The sequence below is a fragment of the Colletotrichum gloeosporioides genome (assembly GCF_011800055.1).
Source record: "Colletotrichum gloeosporioides strain Lc1 chromosome Unknown consensus_7, whole genome shotgun sequence".
In the NCBI taxonomy this organism is placed as follows: domain Eukaryota; kingdom Fungi; phylum Ascomycota; class Sordariomycetes; order Glomerellales; family Glomerellaceae; genus Colletotrichum; species Colletotrichum gloeosporioides.
In genome coordinates, this window is record NW_025544652.1 from 948329 (window position 1) to 969167 (window position 20839).

At 54.7% G+C, this 20839-nt stretch overlaps 4 protein-coding genes across 4 annotated transcripts; 2 read left to right on the forward strand and 2 right to left on the reverse strand.

Annotated features, from left to right (window-relative positions):
- Positions 1-836: 836 nt before the first annotated feature.
- On the reverse strand, positions 837-7231 carry GCG54_00001674 (WSC domain-containing protein; the record flags this gene model as incomplete). The annotated part of the gene is made up of 7 exons (XM_045401783.1): positions 837-1041; positions 1149-1256; positions 1309-1364; positions 1423-2053; positions 3317-3439; positions 3846-4989; positions 5041-7231. The coding sequence occupies 7 exons, from the start codon at positions 7229-7231 to the stop codon at positions 837-839; spliced, it is 4458 nt and encodes a 1485-aa protein (XP_045270512.1).
- Positions 7232-11603: 4372 nt separating this feature from the next.
- GCG54_00001675 (uncharacterized protein) lies at positions 11604-12510 on the forward strand (the record flags this gene model as incomplete). The annotated part of the gene is made up of 2 exons (XM_045401784.1): positions 11604-12061; positions 12114-12510. The coding sequence occupies 2 exons, from the start codon at positions 11604-11606 to the stop codon at positions 12508-12510; spliced, it is 855 nt and encodes a 284-aa protein (XP_045270513.1).
- A 455-nt stretch (positions 12511-12965) lies between these two features.
- Positions 12966-16356, reverse strand: GCG54_00001676 (Striatin-interacting protein 1; the record flags this gene model as incomplete). Its single annotated transcript, XM_045401785.1, has 7 exons — positions 12966-13746; positions 13792-13921; positions 13969-14293; positions 14344-15207; positions 15260-15348; positions 15400-15542; positions 15590-16356. The coding sequence occupies 7 exons, from the start codon at positions 16354-16356 to the stop codon at positions 12966-12968; spliced, it is 3099 nt and encodes a 1032-aa protein (XP_045270514.1).
- A 1781-nt stretch (positions 16357-18137) lies between these two features.
- GCG54_00001677 (NAD(+) kinase) lies at positions 18138-20076 on the forward strand (the record flags this gene model as incomplete). The annotated part of the gene is made up of 3 exons (XM_045401786.1): positions 18138-18248; positions 18306-19563; positions 19631-20076. 3 exons carry the CDS (start codon positions 18138-18140, stop codon positions 20074-20076), a joined length of 1815 nt encoding a protein of 604 aa, XP_045270515.1.
- Positions 20077-20839: the final 763 nt, after the last annotated feature.

The window sequence follows — 20839 nt, forward strand, 5'->3', positions numbered from 1 at the left end:
TGCGGAATTCAACTCATTCCATGCTTTGTATCCGTTCCTCCTCTGAGAACAGGAGATCTGCGTCGCGCTTCCCTGCGGCTGTATCAAATGCAGGCGAAGTTTGCTGCAAAACAACAGGTTGAAGACGGGTTTCGTCACTGAGCTAGACGACTCCTCACCAGCGATCCATCGATTTCTTCACAAATTTTTGTCGATTCTCACCATCCCTGGCTCCCAACTGGTTCATCGTCAACGTCTTCCCTCTGTTGCAATCAAGAAGCTGCTCCCGCCTAGCATCTGCGGGCCATCTGCAACCTCGCCTGCACCGCGCGCGTGAGATGCGGCATCTGCACTGATGCGTGTTTGTGTAAATGCAGAGTAGCCCAATTTACTCCCCTTCACTCCACACGGGTATAGCAGCGGCTCGATGAGGTTGAAGACAAAAGACAAGGGAATCTTGGACCAATTTTGCTACCTGCCAGGCGTCTTTGACGGTCGCAATGTTCACAACACATTATGCCGTGAAGTCCGCCTCTAGCCCAACTTGCCCCGTCGCAGAGATGCCTCTCTCTCGCTTGCCCGCCATCCACCTTCCATTGTGTACACCGCCTCTTGTTCCCCACACGGGTCCTCAAACCTTCACTTCGGAACACGCATCAGGAGCGACCACCGACGATGGAAGCCCACCGGACCGCAGGCTTCGGCTTGTTGCCATGTAGTTCTGCAGATGACCGAATCCTGACGACTGCGGGACACTTGGTCCACCCACCCCGTTCCAACTCAACGGCCGAGGCGACCATCTACGGCATCGGGGGCCAGGATCCGGAGCAGCCGCGGCGGCGGCGACGAAGCTGGCTCTATTGCCTGGCCTGACCCGATGCGGACGACCCACCGCTAGCACGACTTTGCATTTCGTCTCCCAGCCCACTGAACCCCTCGCGCTGGACTTTGAGAGTGGCCAGGTCGACCGCGAAGCCGAGCTTCTCTCCCAGCTCCCAACGCTCCCGGCAAATGAGTCCGTAAAGCATGCCTGCGACGAACGTGTCTCCAGCACCTACCGAGCTGCAGGGTGTCAGTGTCGGTCATCATCTGCCTCGTAGGCGCAGCGAGAGATGAGCGGTCGAGAACGAGTCGTTCGACTCGTTCGTTGGAGGGGTTAAGTCACTCACTCAACCACATGCTGGACTGCGTGCTCGACCGGACGTTCGACGTAACGTTGATCTTGCAGCGATAGGCACGACGCCCCCTCGGCCCCCCATGTGATCATCGCCAGAGAGCTGTGTAGCCTACAATCAGCCAACGGTTCCTACGCGGCGATTCGAAACCCACGCTCGCGGCTGGCTCTCCCCTCTCAGGCAAGCCTCAGCAGATGTGTAGCCGCAGTGCTGTTGTGTTGGTCAATTTCACGACGCTTGGCTCTCTCTCCCCAAGCAGGATGCTCACCTCGGCCCAGCTCTTGGAGTAAAAGACGACGTCCGCTTCCGCGGCGAGTTCCCTGAGCCCAGGTCTCCCAGGCTTCTCGACCTCGACGCTGACCGTCGCACTCGCGCCCAGCACGCGTCTCAACGATCGGACACACTCGAGCGTCGTTTCGGGTATCCGCCCCTCAAAGTGCCACCATGTCTTCTCTCCACGGCCCCGGAACGCCTCCGCGACGACCAGGAACTCGGCGGCCGTCATCTCGGGGAGGTCGTTGTGGTTTACGATTGTCCGGCTGCCGGTCGCCTCGCTGCGGAGGATGTAGCAGCTCGCCGGCACCTGGTGGCCCGCGCGGAAGAGGGAGTGGTCGAAGTCAACGGCTGACGAGGAGGGCGAGGGCTCCTGGCCTGACGATGGTGACGTCGGCGTCAGTGAGGCGATGATGTTCGCTGTTGCCTGCGACTGGCGCTCCGGCAGGGTCGAGACGAGATGCATCTGCAGCGCCTCCTCCTGGGGTGAAGACTCGTCGCCGCCGCCGGGCGGGTTTCTGAGCAGCTGCTGCAGAACTTCGATCGTGTTGGGGCAGTTGCCTCCTCGCCGGACGCGCAGGCTTGTCGCTCGTAGTTTTGCGTCCTCTTCTGGGAAGCGCGGGATGCTGGGAACGGTGAGTCAGCGAGGGGTTCTACGTGCTCCGATGCGAGGGGTTCGCCTTGCGTGAGGATCGTGTCAAGGTAGCACGCCCCGAGGAGGATGAGGTGCTTCATTCTTGGTGCTGTGATGTCTAGATCGTAGTCGTGATTTGCGTGAACCCGACCGCGACAAAGACCTAGGTAAATCCGCCACACTCTAAACCTGCGGGACTTAATTGCCTGTCACTGCGCTTTAGAATCTGGTGCGGTGCTGCCTCGTTATCTCACATCTCACGATGTTGCAGACGACTGCGGCGTAGTTGAGGAAGACGGAGATAATGTCATGCTCCTGTTATCGCTATTTCGTCCAGAACTTGCGGACCATCGGCTGATCGTTTTACCGCGGCCATAAACACCAAAAGGTGTACGTCGCGAAGCCTATTCGTGGCCAGAGAGCGACGACACTTGGACTTTCTTCTTCCCGTTCGCTGTTTCCGGCTTGGTTGGATTAGGTGAGGATTCGAATGTCGAGACCTTCAGCGACGATCGGCAAGAGAATACAGCCAATGACTGTTGGAGAGCAGTGGTCTTAATATGGAGCAGACTCTCGAGCCCGGTGCCGAGCCGGAAACTTCATTCTAGACGACCCCGAGATCAAGACGATGAGACGAAGAAGTGCGTGCTGCTGTTCGGAGATGTCCCCTCTCCGGAGTCCCTCAACTTCACGTCTGGATTGACGGTATGCAGCCCCTAGCAAGGGATCCGATGCCAACTCTGGTGCGCCATGTCCTCATCCTCCGTGGGCCGGTTCATCATCGTGAGAGTAGACGGGCCGTCAGCTGTAATCCTCCTGTCCCAAGCGAAATGAATCGGATGGACCACTCGAACACGGCACTTGCTCCATCGCTGTTATGAGAATCGGGCAATGCTTCAGCAGTCAGCCCTGATGTGTCTCTGCGCGAGCATCATCACGAAACGCGGACAGCGGCCGTTTCGCTTGCCCCGGCCACCACCACATGGCTACGCTCTCGGTCCGTGATTGCCTGATCCCAAAAGCATAGTCATCTTCCTACCGACACAACCAAGGCCCGTTAAGAACCCTATCAGAATGAACATAGCGATCCTAGTTGAAGGTCGCTTGGTGCCTCGAGCAAAGTCCTCGGCATAGCCTGCGTAGGGCAGCCTCATAGAGTCCCGAGATAAAACTGCCAATACGTCCAGCGAGGATGAGAAGGAGACGTTTGGCTCGGCTGCATCCTGTCATACGACGGGGCTTCGGTCAAACTTACAGCTTAAGAGAGTTTCCAAAGGAGGCAAGAAAAGACACCTTTGCCAGGAAGTAGATTTGACATTCTTTGCTCTGCATTCTCATGAGATACTCGAGTTTGATCATGCCAGAGCGACCACTCTTCCTGTGAACTCATGTATACTCTGCCTTACTATCGTCGTTGTCGTCGTCCGTGTCGTTGTTGTTATTTCTTCTGTCATCGTCTCTTCTACTACTATATTTATCTTCGTTCTTCTGCTGCGGTCATGTCAACTGTCATTCTCTTGACTACAACTACCGTTATTCTTACCCCTGGGTCTCCTCTTTACAGTATTAAGACGCCGGCCACAAATTGGACGATAGTCATCATTACCGACTGAATTTATGAGCATCATTGTGAAGAAATTCAATGTGTTCAGTGTATTATATGAATTAATAATTATCAACCATCATGGTATCCCATCCGTACCTCTGTACTATGCCTTGACGCCATTGACTCATCATTTTCCCGTAAAATATCAAGACCTTCCCTTCATTTCTTGTATACAGACAAACGATTGCCACTGCCACAGTACTCAGTGCTGCTACCCGAGCAGAGCATATTGCATTCGCTGACAGGTGCCACGAGAGAAGTGTCCGGCAGGGCAGAGCCGCAATAGCACTCGCCGCTGTATTCTGTGCCGAAGTATGCGAAGCCGTCACAAAACGACGCGCACACCTCGTTTGTCATCTTGTCTGCAGCCGTCGCCTTGGCACTTAGAGCACGGCCACCTTGGGCTGGCTCTGTCCGGCAACCGAGGAAAGAGTAGACGCCAACGTTGGCAGGTTGACTTGGGCCGGTAACCTTGTCGTTGCTGTTGGTGTAAAGGGTAAGCCTGTTGCCGGCGCCGCAGTATTCGTACTGATTTCCAGTGCAAGTCATGCTGCAGTCGCTCAAAGGAGCTGACGAGCTGCTCGAAGCAAGGAAGTTGCCGCAATAACACTCGCCTCCGTATTCCGTCCCAAAGTACTTGTAACCTAAACAGAAGGCGGCGCAGTTTTCGAGAGTCATGTTGTCGTGGGAGGCATAGCTGTTCTGGCTCAGCGCACGAACGCCATTTCCTTCTGTCCAGCAGCCCGTCAAGTTGTAAGCGGCCACAGTCGCTTTGTGGGCAAGCGTAGGGACAGTGCTAGTCGCGCTCGAAGTTGTGGTAGAAGAAACAAGGCTACTGGTCGACGATACTGCAGCACTGGTCGAAACAGGCTTTCTCGTCGAGGACAAACTGCTGCTCGGAGTCACCGAACTGCTGGAGACTGAGCTTGACACGGCCTGGGCTGACAATGTTGAGGCGGAGGAGGAAGAGGTACGGGTGGACGGCGCGGCGCTACTCGTCGAGGACACCACGGTGCTGAAAGTGGACGATCCAGTAAACGGAGCACTTGAGGAGGAAGATCCACTGCTGCCGAGAGCACTGAAGGTGCTTGAGGGAGTGGTGGAGGTAGAGGAACTGCTAGAAGTGCGCGAGCTGCTGCTAGACGCCGTTGCTGTAGCCGAAACAATCGAAGAATGAGAGGAAGACGAAGAGGTCCCAAGCTTGTACAGCTCGAGGCGATTTCCGTCACCGCAATACTGATACTGGTTTCCAGCACATTTCATGTTGCAATCAGTGATGGGAGCAGATTTGCTAGTATCCTGTAGGCTGTTACCGCAATAGCCTGTATCTTGTTAGACGATATGAAAATGGAAGGGAATTGGCTGCTGCTTACATTCGCGGCCGTACTCGGTACCAAAGTATGTGTAGCCAGAGCAGAAGGTAGCACACTTCTCCAGGGTCATGTCGTCGGCTGCCGTCGAAGTTGCTTGGAGGGCGCGGCCATTGGTGGCCTCGGTCTGGCAACCAATCAAAGAGTACTGTCCAACGGCGGAAATATGGGCGAGGGTCGCAGTCGCAGACGCGGTTGAGCTGCTTGTACGGGTGGCGGTGGTGGAATACAGCTCGATTCTGTTGCCCGCGCCACAGTACTGAGTTGAGTCTCCAGAGCAGGGCATATTGCAGTCGACCAAGAGTGCAGAAGTACTAGTAGAGTCCAAGGAGTTGCCGCAGTAACACTCCCGTCCATACTCTGTGCCCCAGTAGTCGAATCCGGTGCAGTTGGCCATGCAGCTACTCAAAGTCATGCCGTCGTAGGCGAACGCCGCGCCCTTGAGAGCACGCCCATTTGTTGCTTCGGTCCAGCAAGAAACGAACTTGTACCCGCCCATGGTAGCACGGTGGCTGGGGGCACTCGCAGTGCTTGTCGGAACAACAGATGAGACAGTGATACTGCTGCAAAAACTACCTCCAGACCACGGCTGGCAGGTTCCACCTACGGTGTTGGCCTTCTTGAAAGAATCGACCATGTCTCCGCTGATTAAATCCATTGTTGACTCAACACTGACACCACCCGGGATGGTGGTCGTCACGGTGAAGAAGGTATAACCTCCTTGGCAAGCTCCCTGTGTCATGGCCAGTGTCATGTTGCTCAGGAGTGGCACGACACTGGTGGTACGCTTTGTTTTGTACCAGACGTTAACGCTTACAGGCTGTGAGATGCGATCGTTACGGACGGCGGCAACGAAAGTGGCCGTGCCGTTGGACTGGGTCAAACAGCTCTGGTCAGTCTGAAGGAAAATACCGTCCTGCATGGGATAACCGTTGCCATTGTTGTCGAAAAATTTGGTGGAACCATCGTTCATATTGATTGTTATTGTGAAGGATGAGATACCAGATGAGACCGGGATTCTGACTCCATTCTGTTGATTCTGTATAATTGTAAACCACGCGAAGCTCTCTTCCAAGTTCGTGGAAGCACCAGAAACAGTAATGGTGAAGGCGCAAGGTCCAGATCCACAAACGGTGCCGCCATTCCGATTCTTGTAGTTGATAGTGAGGCTGGCGATGTTCGCTAGGGGAAAGTTGGTCGTGCGAACACGGATAACACCCGTCAGTGACAGGGTTGATACGTCGGCGAGTGTGAGTTGCATTTGTACCGGCTTCACTTGGTAGGGCTGGATGGGGTCGCTCAGAGTCACGCCGGACGGCACGACATTGACCATTCTCTCAAAGATGGCTTTACAGACGTTGTTGAAGACAGTGGCGTCTGTCATCGCCTTTACGGTTGCATTATTATCGGCGTTGAAGACTCTGAAGTCGGAATTCTTTCCCTTCTGGGTCCCGGGAACGTTGACCAGTGGGTTCTGAGTGGTACCGGCGAGATATTCGGTGATGACTTTGGGATCGAACGCGGCATCGGTGGTATCGAAGGTGGCAACTTCGTTTGTGAATTGGCCAGCAGGGACGATATCGGGATGGTCGGCCGAGTGAACACCGCCAATGGTGTGACCGCACGCCGTCATTTGTATCATGTCTGCTGTAGAGAAACCCATGCGAACGAATCGGTTCAGGAACACTGGAGTCGAGTCTCCAGGTGTGGGAACGGCGCCAGAGTCGTTCGGTCCTGTTGCATCGATCCGGCCGGCTCGTATGGCAACAGATGGGCCCTTGCAAGACAACACAGATGTGTAGACGCCAAGTGCGATGAGGTCTGACATACTGCTCTTGCGCGTCAGATAGGGAGCCATGAAGGTCATGGTGGTGCCGAAGCCTGGACCTGTGTTGTCACTCGATCCCAGCTCATACTGCAAAGATGCATCCATGCCGCCAGTTCCCCTGTATACGTTTGCCGGAGCCATATCGTGAAAGGCGGTCCTCAGCCACTCGGCGGCGTTTTTGCGACCTGCACCAGAGACCTCTCGTGTGCAGGGGTTGACGGAGTCGGCAAACTTTCGTGACCGGACACCGGTGGTTTGGTACATGATTTCTTCGAGCTCGTCGATATCCGCAGGCCATGTTGGGTCGGCAGTGGTTCTAGCTGCAAGGCCCAGGAGGGCCAGCAGCAACGATGTCGCCCCCTTCATGTTGAAGTTTATAGTACTACGGGCCGGAATCAAGAGAACGAGTGATTATGATAAAGAGCGTAAGTGAGTGATTGTGTAAGTCACAAAGACTCAACTGAAGTATTAAAGTGAGATACTCAAAAACAAATGCACCTGGAAAGAGCGTAATGGGCGAGCCCGACACGGGAGGGAAGACGTGAAGTAGGAAAGAACGAGAGAAGGCCACTAGCCGTTTGATAAGAGAAACATCTGCTGAGGGATGAATGGGCTGAGAGGGAAGGGGAGGAGGCTCGGCGCTTCCGTGCCGTAGTGACTTGAGCCATCGCACAGCAGAACGTGTAAGGAGGCCGAGAGACGACGCACCAACCGAATGGAATAGCGGCAAGATGGACGATCTGGGCATGCTAGGCAAGTCTAGGCTGAGAAAGAGTGCAGCCATCGCCAAAGAGAGTAACACCCTCCATCGTTCATTAGTGTCGAAGGACCCAACAGAGTGGCGGGAGCTTGGGTCCACGGTTCATGGGTGTTGTGATGATCGTGGTGTTGGTGTGTCTTCGTATTTTTGGCATGGACTTTGGCCAAGGATGCCAGGACCCTTCTTTCTGCTTCCGGGTAAGTGTCATCCTGATATTGGATTAAGGAAGGGACAAAAGGCAGCACTATGCTGCTAATTGGCCGTTGGCAATTTGTGGCGTCTGACGGTGCTAGCCGCAGCGCGAGAACCGTCCAGGGGCAACGAAGTGAGCCCTTGCCCCTGACCAACGCTTATTTCCCCATACAGCAGCCTACCTGCTTGAAGAACACGCATTTGCTGGGACCAATCGCGTCTTGGGCAATGAATCGTAAGTTGCGTCTTTGGACTGCCAACCTTCCGCCTGACGCGGAGGTGAGACAAGATCTTTTCAACTAACCTTCAGCTTTTCCCGCGTCTTCAAACCGAGATATGTCGGTGGTATATCCTCGATAAAGCAACCACACGGGAGGATCTGGTCTCATTTTCCTCATCTTGGCACCCCAACGCGGTTCACACCTACAGCACCGAACTATCGATGTCACGACAACGATGGTGCCCAGCTGAACCACCAGCTGCCGAGATACCGCATACGTCTTCTGGGATATTGCAGCTGCGTAACCCTCCCCACCCCTAAGGCAAGGCGTTGTCGTCGTCTCATCTTGCCCTGAATTTGGCACCGGCTACCATTCAGGTAGAGGGCTTTGGAGTACACAGACAACTTTTGTTGCAGCCGTAGCATCGGCAACTGCGGCATTCGAAGATATTTCGAGCATGTCCCAGCTTTGTCCTTCATGCCGATCACGCAAACAACGGAAGTCGGCTGTTAAGCATCATCCGCAACCTTACTTTCGACATCCAAGGCCATGGAGCCAAAAGCACTAGTAAACCTACTTGTATCCCGCACAGCCAAACACAGCCAGCAAGGAGTAAGTTGGCCAACCTAAAGAGCATGTCGTCGAATACCCTCCTCATTAAGGCTTTTCTGACCGTGGTTTCGCATGCTATATTCTGCTGTTCACTCACACATCTCGCAGGAGACATTGGCCAACAAGGCTATCACATCTGAGTCGGCTCGCCAAGACGCCCTTGCGCTGTCAAGTACGACGCGAGTCCTCCTCCACACTTGCAGACTCCACGATCCTGTCAGATCGAGAGAATCAGACGAATCATTTACCCAGGTTCCAAGAGTTTGCCGTAGCTGTCATAGCGACAGAATGTGGCTGTTGCTAGCGGAAACGGGCTATCGATTTTGTCGGATTAAAGGGGGGAAACCCAACCCTTTATGAGCTAGTAGTTCGAACGGCCTCAACGCCTTGGGCAAGCCGACGGTTCTACTCGGCAGCTTCTGCGCCAAGATCCCGCGGCTTTTCCTGTTCTTGAGCAGTCCGAAATTCTCCAATACGGGTAGTGCCTCGCAGGTTCGATGAGATTTGTGCCAGAATCTGGTCCCCGAAGTCCGCCAGAACCACGACGAGACCAAAACAGGCTGGTTTTCGTTCCGATGTTCCACAATGGGCGCCTTACCGACGCATTGGATACGAAGCGCTTCCCACTGATGGCGCTCATCGGTGCCACTTGGATAGTAAGGAAGCAGCCTAAGGTCATGTGAACTGCTGGAGGCGCTTGAATATTCAATGCAAGCTGGATGCAACGCTGAGCGAACGTATTCGGCGCCCCCAGCGCTACCGTTCGGCTTCTCGACGCATTGGACCGTGAGCGGGCCCTGCAGACTCCGCGTGCCGCAAGTCTCCGGCATCCCGATACGGGGATGGGTTTCGGGCCCCACTCCGAATCACGTCTCCGATACCAAGCAATGGCTCCCTAACCTGCGAACGCCTAGCATCTCCTAGCCAAAGGCATGAACCCTCAGCAAGCGGGTAGAGTGGCCGATGAAAGCCGCATGTCATGCCACAATGATGCGCCCAAGGGTTCGGAATTGTTCCGATTCATGACGTTGCACCTACACGAACGATGTATTGTCTCGGTACTTTTGCTGGGTGGATTGTGTGAGACAAGCAACGACGGGCATCTGCAACGTTTCCAGGCTTGGTGTTGGGCGGCCCTGAAGCCTCGACCTGTGATTACCGACTTGAAGGAAAGAGCCCCGCCTCCAAAAAGCATGCCTCGGCTTCCGGCGTTGCATTAGGCTTTCAGTTTGTATTCAGTTGAATCGTCCGATTAACGACCTTTTCCGACAACCTACTGCAAGGACATGAGCTATCCTGATGCGAAGAAAGCCAGAAATGAGGGTGATGACGAAACATGTCCGGACCTAAAAGTTGGTTCGTCTGCATCTTGACGTCTAAGTCGGCAATTTGGACCGTCCGGGCTTGACATGCCGAATTGGGCAAAATTTGGCAGATCTCGTCGACGTTGTCCATTGGCTGCACCATCACTGCTGCTCGATGTTCTTCTCCCTCACCCATTCTGACACTACATCTAGAGGGCTAGCTTGTTTCCCATTTGCCCTGATCAAATGCAACATGTACACGCGCCTCTGGGCTCAGAGGAAAGGGCCAGACCGCTGCGAGCGAGTCAATCAGCCCCCTTCCGCACCTGGGGAAACCCTGAAAGATCCAGGGGAAACGATTCAGCTGAGGAAAAGCGACATGGAAACAATTTTGCACGCAAAGCGACTGACGGATGAAAAATGCCAGCTGAACAAGGAAAAAATCAATTATATCATCGACAGGACCGACCTTGCAGATGCACGCTAGCCTACGAATGATCGTCAGCAGCCAGGTCCTGACCATCAAACCGAGACATGCTCGGCAACGCGTACACTGTCTCTTTTTCCAACGGCACCAAAACCGGATACAGCGGGTCGCCCCAGTCTCAAGTTAGAAGAGGGAATTCAATGTGCAACAGGAGGTCGAAATGTGGGCAATTCCAGGATCTCTCTAACGCGATATTCTGAAAATCCTCATGTCAGACATGACGGGATTGTTGTGGCAGTTGTACGTACCACGTAAGGCTCTGGTAACTCTCAAGGTCTGCGTCTGGGCGCAGACTCAGGAACAAACGGATAAAACTCCTGCCAATTCTTGACCTTTGGCCGTTTGGAAGGCATCCCGGTTTCCTTCGTTTCCTTTTAGTCACGAACACCACCTTCAACGTCAACTTGGGAAGCCCCTGGGTTCTTCCCGTGCGTGCCGTAGAAAGCCCACCCAAGTGGATCTAGCAGCGATGGAACGACCTTGTCGCCGACCGATCCCGACCAACCGACTTCTCCAGGGAGTCCATCCGCCCCCGCAAAGCCACACTGCAGCACCTGGCACCGTGGCCGTGCCGGCTTGCGAGTGGAGAACCCGTTCCCCATCCGGCCCAATCACGCCGCCGTCTGCCCCTCCAAGACGTCTGACATCATAGCAGGCCCCACCAAGGGAGCAGTCCCCCCCATCATCAGCCACAACCTTCCTCGTCATCGCCCGCAAACAGCGCCCCGTACCAAGACCTGACGCCCATCTTTCGTCACTGCCATTTGTCCGTCCAAACTGGCAGCTGCAAGGAAAAGAATTAAGTCTACTTTGGGGCCTCCGTCCAGACTAAAATACCGAGCCAAGAAGGAAAGAGAAAACCCCGGTCAAGCTATTCCTTGCCACGATCGACGCAGTAGCGGGATCGGCAGGCCGCAGACCCATCTCACACCACTACCGGCAGCGCGAGGGCATTGCTTTTCAAAGTATTAAGGGTCTGCTTTCCTTCCCCGATATCCGCACACGCAGGATGCAAGGTTGCTTTTTCACCTTGTCCATCTATCGCTATCAAACGCTTTGCCCAGTACATAAGGGTGAATCGAGCACCAACATCAATACGTTGACTCGTCTCACCCGATCAAACAAACCGCACCATTAAGAGACAACAAGCATCATCATCAACATGGCATTCGCCCTGAAATTCCTGCAGTGGTTCGTCCGAGGCGTCCAGTTCGGCTCCGCGGCCCTCATCCTCGCAATCTACTCGTACTTCCTCGCGACGCTGCATAACCACAGCTTGCCGATATCGAACAAGATCCGCGCCGTCGAGGGCATCTCCGGCTCCGCCACGCTGTACACCCTCATCGGCCTGCTCCTGCTGTGCTGCCTCGCCGGCCACGCCTTCACCTCCTTCGTGGCCATCGTCCTCGACGTCGCCTTCATCGCCGCCTTCATCTACGTTGCCGTCGCCAACAAGGACGGTGCCAACTCGTGCTCCGGCACCGTCAACACCCCCTTCGGCAACGGCCCCGCCGACGGCGAGCCCACGAATACCGGAAGCGATGGTTGGACTCACCTCCCCAGCCTGAGAACAGCCTGCAAGCTGCAGTCCGCCTGCTTGGCCGTCGCGATCGTCGCAATGTAAGTTCTTATCCCATTCACGCCTGGAAAACCAAGTTCTAACGCTTCCCAGCATCTTCTTCATCATCTCCATCCTCGTCGAGGTGGCCCTCGTGCGCCACAACCGTAAGGAGAGACGCTTCGGCCCTAGCCCCAAGAACAACTACACGTCGGGCTCTGGCGCCGGAGGTGGCTTTCTCAGCTCCTTCCGCCGCCGCGGACGCCAGAACACCGTCGCCAATGAGAACGCTCTCCCCGTCCACACAAGCCCCGACCAAGTCCGCAACAGCTACGCAACCGAGACGACTGCCGTTGCCCAGGACAGCGGATACCCCAAATACGAGGGTGCCTACGGTAACACTGCGACCGCGACGAGCGGCGGCCACGACTATGGTCACGGTCACGAGAACGGTACCACTGCGCCTCCCGCGGGCTACCGTTACAACGACGGCACTTACGACAGAGTCTAAGTGATGAAGCGTTTGGAATTCTCCATCTGGAATGTGAGAGATGGAAAGTAATGAATTGAAACCAATGAAATGATCTCGGTTAAGGATGGAATTATACCCAGGGATGGAGGAGTCTTGGCATACCGTCTCAAGTACGACGAAAAGCCTTTTTGCTAGAATTGTCATCAAGAATCAAATAACATGATTGAAACATGAATGGTTCAAGGTGAACTGAGCTTCGTATCTGAAGCGTGTCATGCCCCGTTGTAGTGGTATTTGCGTAAACTTCATAATCTTTGCGTCCAGCCGTAGCTGATCTAGGTGACGCAGTGGGCTAGCCGAGTGACCTAGCCGGCGCCTCTTAACCCGAACCGTTGCTTAACTGACCAAATGCCGACAGCGGCCGTCGTCAGTATCCTAGACCCGACACTTGATCAGGTGTTAGCATTCATTGTCAACGCTGCAGGTTAGGGCAGTCATGGCCATCCAGCCGCCTCGTGCTCCCACTCACTGTTTACGCCCTCGTCACTGCCGACGTCCGCCCAGTTCATGTCTAGCTTCTCCAGTTCCCTCGTGAAAAAGTCCTGTTCTTCGCGAAGCGCAGCACGAAGCTCGACGGCGATTTTGTCCGGGTATCTGCGCACATTGAACCAATGCGTAAGGCTACGCAGCGCCTGCTCCAACGGAAGTGCCGAATCAACCTCGGCGTCAACGTCGCTGCCGGCGAGCCACTCGTCCCGTAGCTCTGGTCGGCAGTGCAGGTAGACTGCGGTGATGACTCGCATGTTGCTTTGCCGCCACTTACGGCCGCAGTATGGCACTTGGTTTTTGAATAGCTTCAAGGTGTAAAGTCGCAGCTCGGGTTGAGGAACCTTTAATGATTTGCGCAGGATGTTGGCCGACTTGTACTGTACCAAAAGAAGGTTCCTGTGAGCTTTGTGCTTGCAAATCTTTTGCATGATTCGCAAATAGTTGATGAGAGAGAAGAAGTTTCTTCTAGAAAAGTCGGTGATGGGTTCCGCTGGGAGATCGTTTACGGGGTATCCGAGCTCATCAACTTCGGGTCGCACGGCAGCCTGGCCATCAGATTGGGAACCCTCGTCGCCTTGATGAGGCGCAGGCGCAGGCGGTCGAGGGGGGGACCGTCTTCTCTTAATCGGCGGCGGGGCCGCCTCGTCTTCGCTTTCCTCCTCAGGCTCAGGCTGAGCAGCCGGCTTGTCCTTATACTTTGAGCGCAGGTTGCAAAAGTGGAAGAAACTGCATGATTAGCTTATTAATATCAATCCGTGAAGGCATCCGTACCTGTTCTCCAGCCGGTCGGTCTTGCTATCAACGACTTGCTGTATGTCTTGGTGCGCGAACAGTTTCAGAACCAAGGGGAGGTAGTTCGAATCCAGTAGAAGTTGCGTCATGTACTCGAATTTAAGAACGTCTACGAAAGGTCAGCATCTCTTCTCGGGCCTTGGAAGTACTGCTTACGAGAAACTCTGAGCCATTTCAGCAGCAGGAGTAGGATTCCTGTAATGGCCTTTGTTGTAATCTCCCGAGATCGAGAAGCGTCTACCTCCTCAGGGGACATCTCAGGAAGTTCAGGGGGACCACCTGAAGCAGCAGAAGAAGGATCTTGGGGCTGCTGTGGCCGGTTAGGTCCCGGACCACCGTTGACTATGCCATTAGCGCCTCTACCGGCCATACTCGGGTGTTGTTGACCTGCGGCGGGCTGGGATAAAACGGCCGTAACATTCATAAGGATCGGCCTAAGGAGTACAATCACCAGCGACTGCAGATGGGGAAGGGATTCTTTCTGTAGAACAGTTAGTGTCACTGCGACTAGAACGAGGGGTCTGGACTCACGTAGAAGCTGTCGACGGCAAGCAGACGTCGTCTGACTTCATCGCTGACCTGTCCTGATGGTCCACAGTCGATTTCGGCCTCGTGAATCGTGAAGCCCACCTCTCTGCGCTCCTCCGCCTTCGTCTCTGCCTTCATCGCAGCGATCTCTTGCTTCTCTTCGAGAGTCAAGCCCTCGAGGTCGAGATCCTCAACGTCGCTGTCATTGTCATCTGCTTCCCACCCCCTTTCAAACTTGAGGAAGCTCTCGCGCTCTTCCCAGAGCTGTCGTGTGGCACGCGTCATGCGAACTCGCTTGGAGAACAGCTCGCCAGCTTCTAGAATCGAGGCGGGAATATCGCTGCCCTCCCACTTACGCCCCACGAGTTGTTCTTGCAGACCAGCGCCACCTTTGCCACCAGCACTATTGCTTGTGGCATCCAGAGGCGGGTACATGAACGGGAAGTTCTGGTTCGTCTGATAATTTTGCTTCTTACCGCCTTTACCTCCGACACCAGGTGATGGCGGCGGCGAGGGTGCAGGTGTCGCGATGTGTACGGGTTGATGCAGGATAGAGGCGCCGCTGCTTTGAGTATTCGTAGATCCGGGTACAATCCCAGTGGATGCGCTTGTCCTTGTGGGCTGATTTGGCAGAGGCGGAAGTAAAGTTGTGTTCTCCGGTTCCAGGGGAATGAGCGTCCGTGGTGGAACGTAGGCGGGATACTTGGACGTCAGCTCCTGTCGAAACACATGGTAGTCGAGGGGCGATGCGGTGATAATGTCCTTAGACTTTATGTTTGGGGATTCGGCCGTCGCCTTCTTGGCCTCATCAATCTCCTGAGTGCCACCCAACACCAAGAGAATGGACTTCCAGTAGAGCAAGAAAATCTAGGAAAATTAGACCAAGCCTCAGTGGGATGCGGGAGAGGGACGTCCATACCTGACTGGAGGGCATCATATTTTGGTCGTCCCAACGAAGTTTGGATGTCGCTATAGACATGAAATCGACTAGTCCTGGCTTCAAGGAGACTTCCAAGGATTAGCTATAGGATGTGACCAGGCAGGGTGGGATGTTCTTACGAAGGTTGGTCCTGGTGGATTCCAGCTCCTTAGGAAAGCTCAGAGCTTCCTGAATAATGACATACATGATGGTCATCAGGTTAATGAGCTCGTCCTGAGCCTCCTGGGCACCCCCAGGCTGAACCAGTCGTGGGTCATCGGACCTAGCGAGATTAGATAGATGTCAGAAGAACGAGTTATCTGGGCATACCAAAAGACGTCAAAACAGTTTTGAACTGCCTCCCAAACGGTAGCAATGCCGTTTAGAGATGTGAGGAAACTTATGCTCGATCTAATAGCCTCGAGTTGGGGTGAGCTCGCAGCAGACCTCCCATCGCCTACTAGAGCAGGCGTTGAAGTATCGCCCCATCTTCCCAGGATCAAATATAGAAGCTTTCCAATCGATGCTGATCGTTGAGCCGGTTCTCTAACCTGGAGCCCCCCGAGGGCGTCCCGAGTAAACTTTGCCCTCATTTCGTAGTCCGTCTCCTCCCAACTTGTCTGGATATCGTACTCGTGCTGCCACTGCCATTCGAACGCACGTTGCGCGGCGTTAAGACGCACCCATTGCCAAAACTGATAGACGAACCACTCGTCAATCTCCTCATCGTGGGATCCCATGTCGCTGTAGACGAAGTCATAGGCGACAGGTTCGCCCCGGCTAAACTCGGCTACTATGCGTCTCAGCTGCAGCAGAGAGAGCGAGTCGGTGGGTTGGGGTTGATCGGCGGGCGCAGGAGGCATCGGCGCAGGAGGAACTGGGGCGGGCACGGGTGCAGGCGTAGGCGCAGACGAGTTTCTCTGCAACATTGGCCTGGAGGGCGGTGGAGGAGGTGGATTCGCCGACTCAGCGATTGGGCCAACATCTGCAACAACAGCATCTGCAACATCGCCAGTCGGGGTCGGAGGCGGAGGAGGCTGCTTCGCGGGGCCGGCGCCGTCGTTGGCGGCCCCGCGCGAGGACCAGAGTGAGTTCATCCTGACGGGAGTGAAGCTATTTCAGGAGGTATATCATGCTCTAGCTGGGATACTAAAGATGAAGAGCTATGATGTGGATGGAATCGGATGGCGGTGGTTGTTAGTCGATCAACATTTGGCCACAACGCGTCGAGAACGTAGTTGATCGCGTAAAAAGGTGGGAGCTCATGGTCGAGCTTGGAAAGGAGGTCGACAGCGACGTGGTAGAGAAGCAGCCTCGAGCGGGATGCAGTTTGCGCTGCAGCTTGTGATTGGCTGTGGCGTAAATCCTTGAGGTGGTTTGGCGGGGTGTGTGTGTGTGTGGCTGGCACAGCAATTGCACCGTCAGCCTTTCATCGTGGATCAACAGCGCTGTGAGTCCCCTAGAACGGAGAAGCTTGGGCCACGCGCATGTCTTATCTAGGCTGTTATCAAGGGGACCTTAGGTCATCAACTCGACCCCTCTCTCGTGCTGTTTACCTACCTACATCTACACCAAAATTCCAGAGGTCGCTGGTAGTTTGCGAGTGCATTCAAAGTCAGCGATTGTTCTTTCCTCAAATCACCCTGGGCATCATGCGGCTAGAGACGGGCGGTAGTGATAGGCTTTTCCTGCCTTCCTGCCATTCCACAATGGCTCGAAGGAAAATGGGCGGCTCAAATCTTTAAGTTACACTGCTCGAGATCGTGGAGTGATCATCTCATGTTTGGAACTGCGCAAGAGCATCACCCGATGTTGGTTTGCGCCGATCCAACGATTAGCTCGTGTTAAGGAGCAGATAGTGAGCTTTGGACAAGATATTTCGCGTCATGCGGACATCCGCCGAGCCAATGCAACCAACGCAGGGCGGCTTCTTGCCTGGGCTGCTCATCACAAGCCACGAGGTGCGTCCCGACATGCTCTGAGGTAGGTTCAGCTCCTATTGCCTAAAGAGACAGAGCAGCGCGAAGATACCATGGTCTTCCAGACCTTGGGAACCGAAGGCCCACACCACACCCGCCGATGGAAGGTTCTGTGGCCCTTCGGTGAATGAGTCCGTCCTGCATTGAGTTGTATCCAGTGTCCCGAGTTGCTTCCGCTCCACATGCACTTGCAGCTGGCCGCTAGCGAACAGCGCAGCTGCACGACGTCAGCGCAGAGCAAGCCGCGCCCGGTGAATGGACCACTAGCCAACCCTTCGGCGGTCGGTGTTGAGTGGGCAGCCTGCCCGGCCCACCCACCTCAGCCAACCTACCTAATCGGTACATAAGTTGACCAGGCGTGTCCAGTGAATAAGCACCCAAATGCCGCAATCATCAATTCACTAACAAGAAGGCCCCGCCGTGTCATTCAAGAAGCTGAAGCTGCCCGGGCACAAAGTTCAACTTCCCGCTTCCCAGCTGACGACTTCACCGACGCGCTAGCATATCCTCCAAGTCACAACCACTCAAACTCTTTCACCTTCACCGCGGCATTTCCATAGCCTGGAAATCCTGGTTACCGTCCTTCGCGCATCGAATCCTCTACGCCGCCACCTTACCTCAGGGCCTCTGATTACGAAAGCTGCAGCAATAAGCCCTGTCGCGACGATAGCCTGCCTGGCTGAGGATGCAATCGCCTCAGTGAACTCACATAAACCTTGGACCTGCCTTTACCTCAATCTGGCATACACCGATTTTTAATCAGCCTGTTGTCACCTTTGGAGATTCCCAACCTGGCATCCACGGCGTTCGCGGACCCCTAAACGCGACTGAACTACCCCGCGCCTTGCGGCTCTTCCGACTTTGCAGCACTTCATTCATCAGCGGCGCTCCTATACAAGATGGGAGCAGGCAATGTCATGGAAGAGAAAGCTGAGAAGCGTGTCGGCTTTGAGAAAGATGACGATGCTCATTCGAGTGGAAGCGACGACGATTACCAAAGAGCAGTAGAGGTACGTCCATGTGAAACATCCGTCTAAGAGGGGTACTGATTCGGCGATAATCTCCAGGTCACCTTTGATCCGGGAAATCCGTATCGCCGCAAGAGCTCTCTGGTCACCTCTGAGGCCTCTCGCCCGTTACCGCGTCATCCAAGCAAGAGAACCGAGTGCATCGTGCATCAGTTTCTCGAGAGCCAGAGGAAAGCTCGCGACGCGCACGCATCTGCAAGCAATCACGGCTCAAGATCCAACTCAGTATCCAGCACCACCAAATCCGGCTCTGATCACCATTTTCACCACGGCCACCCCATCTATGAAAATCCTCATCGGCAGACAGGCGCCAAGGACGTATCCGGCGAAACGGGCATGTCCAAAACGGTCGAACCCAAGGGCCGAGTTGCGAAGCACAGAGCCGCAATTCTTGCCTCTGACAGCCCGGAGGGTAGTGACGTAGGCCAGATTGATGAGAAATCTTGGCGCACCGAAATCATCAAATCGCCCTCTCAGATAGACCTGACGCAGTCTGACAATGACGATGAGCTCCACAGCCGGCTTCTGACCAAGAAGCAGCTCAGTGAGATGGCCTGGGGGGTGCGCGAGCTAAGCCGGAGACTGAGCAGCATGCGCATCAGATTCCGTGTCAAGACCATCTTTGTCTTGACCAAGATCCATGACCCGGACTTGATCATTCGCACCAGGGAACTGGTCAAGTGGCTGCTGTCCCATGAGCGAGACGTTGACTATACGGTATACGTGGGAGAAAACTTCAAGGACAGCAAGAAATTCAACGCTCCGGGGCTTGTCGAGGAGCTGAAGAAAGAGCACGTTGAGGCTGGACGAATGAAAGTTGATGACAGCAATGAAATTCTGTCGAGACGACTGAGATACTGGAATGAGGACATGTGCCGGAACAGGCCGCACATGTTCGACTTTGTCATCACCCTAGGAGGCGATGGCACTGTCCTCTACGTCAGCTGGCTCTTCCAGCGCATCGTTCCTCCAGTCCTCAGTTTCTCACTCGGCAGTCTCGGGTTCCTCACCAAGTTCGACTTTGAAGAACACAAGTCGATTCTGACCAATGCTTTCAACAAAGGCGTCACGGTCAGTCTACGCCTACGATTTGAGGGGACCATCATGCGAAGCCAGCGAAGAAAGCAACTGCAGCTTGCCGACGGCGAGGAGAGCTCCAGTCAAGAGGAGGACTTTCGAAACCTCGATCTCGTTGAGGAGCTCATTGGTGAGGAGAGGGAAGATGAGCATACTCACGTCCCGGACGGAACATTTGAGATATTGAATGAAATCGTGGTGGACCGCGGCCCAAACCCAAGTAAGTCATTGCCGGGGAACCCTTTCTTGCCACTCGGACCTGGTTCGCTGACAATATACCCCAATAGCAATGTCATACACTGAAATCTTCGGTGACGACGAACACTTCACTTCCGTCTTGGCAGATGGCATCTGCGTTTCGACCCCAACCGGTTCGACCGCCTACAACCTGGCGGCCGGCGGCTCCCTCTGCCACCCGGAGAACCCCGTCATGCTCGTAACGTCAATCTGCCCCCATACCCTCTCTTTCCGCCCCATTATACTCCCAGACACGATTGTGCTGCGAGTGGGCGTCCCATACGATGCAAGAACCAACTCCTGGGCCAGCTTTGACGGCCGCGAGCGCATGGAACTGTACCCCGGCGACTATGTCACGATAAGCGCCAGTCGGTACCCCTTTGCGAGCGTCCAGGCACAAGGCCGCCGCAGCGAGGACTGGGTGAACAGCATCAGCGGGAAATTGGGATGGAACACGCGGCAGAAGCAGAAGGCTTACAAGGAATGGGATAGGTAGTCTCGTAATCCGACGGCGCAACTTCGCTTACTTTGCTGCGAAGAAGACCTGAAGAAAAATCAAAGAAAGAAAAAAAGAGTTCCACAACACACCGAGTCAAAAAAAAGTAAACAAGGGTTCGGGAAGACGGCCTCCCGAACGCTTGTCTGTGTGTCGTTTCTGTCAAAACATGGTGATCTTCCAACGTGGTCACGCGTCTACACAAGGCAATTAGACGCTTGACACATTTCAAATCATCCCCCCAGTGCCGCGTGGCAGCCAGGCAGAAAGCCCCCCTCTCGCACACCCTCTTCAGCCTGGCAATGTGCTTGGTGTCTAAACGCCAAGCTCCTCTCGCAGGAACCCCGACGACGAACCTTCTCAGCCCTCAGCAACACGGCCACGGAACTCTTGGCGTCCATGTGGGTGCATTGGCAAGCTAACCTAGCGCGCGGGAGAAGCATCTTTCTTTGTCTCTTTTTCAAGAAATTCGAACAAGATGAAATCGCGAGCGACAAAACAAGACACGCTGCAGGTCTTGGCAGTCTGGCCTGATGAAGCCTCTCGGAATCGTATCCGGACGAGATTCACGACTCCATGGCATCTTCGCAACCATCGCACACACTACCCTTCCACAAGAACACATGGGGATACCGCCAGCCCTAGAAACACTCGTGATGGTCCCCTCCAAGGCAGTCGATAAGTACCAGGAACGCAGGAGCAGTAGAAGAGTAGTATCTCGGTGGGGGAGGATACTCTCAGCATTTGCGCAACCCGCGGACTC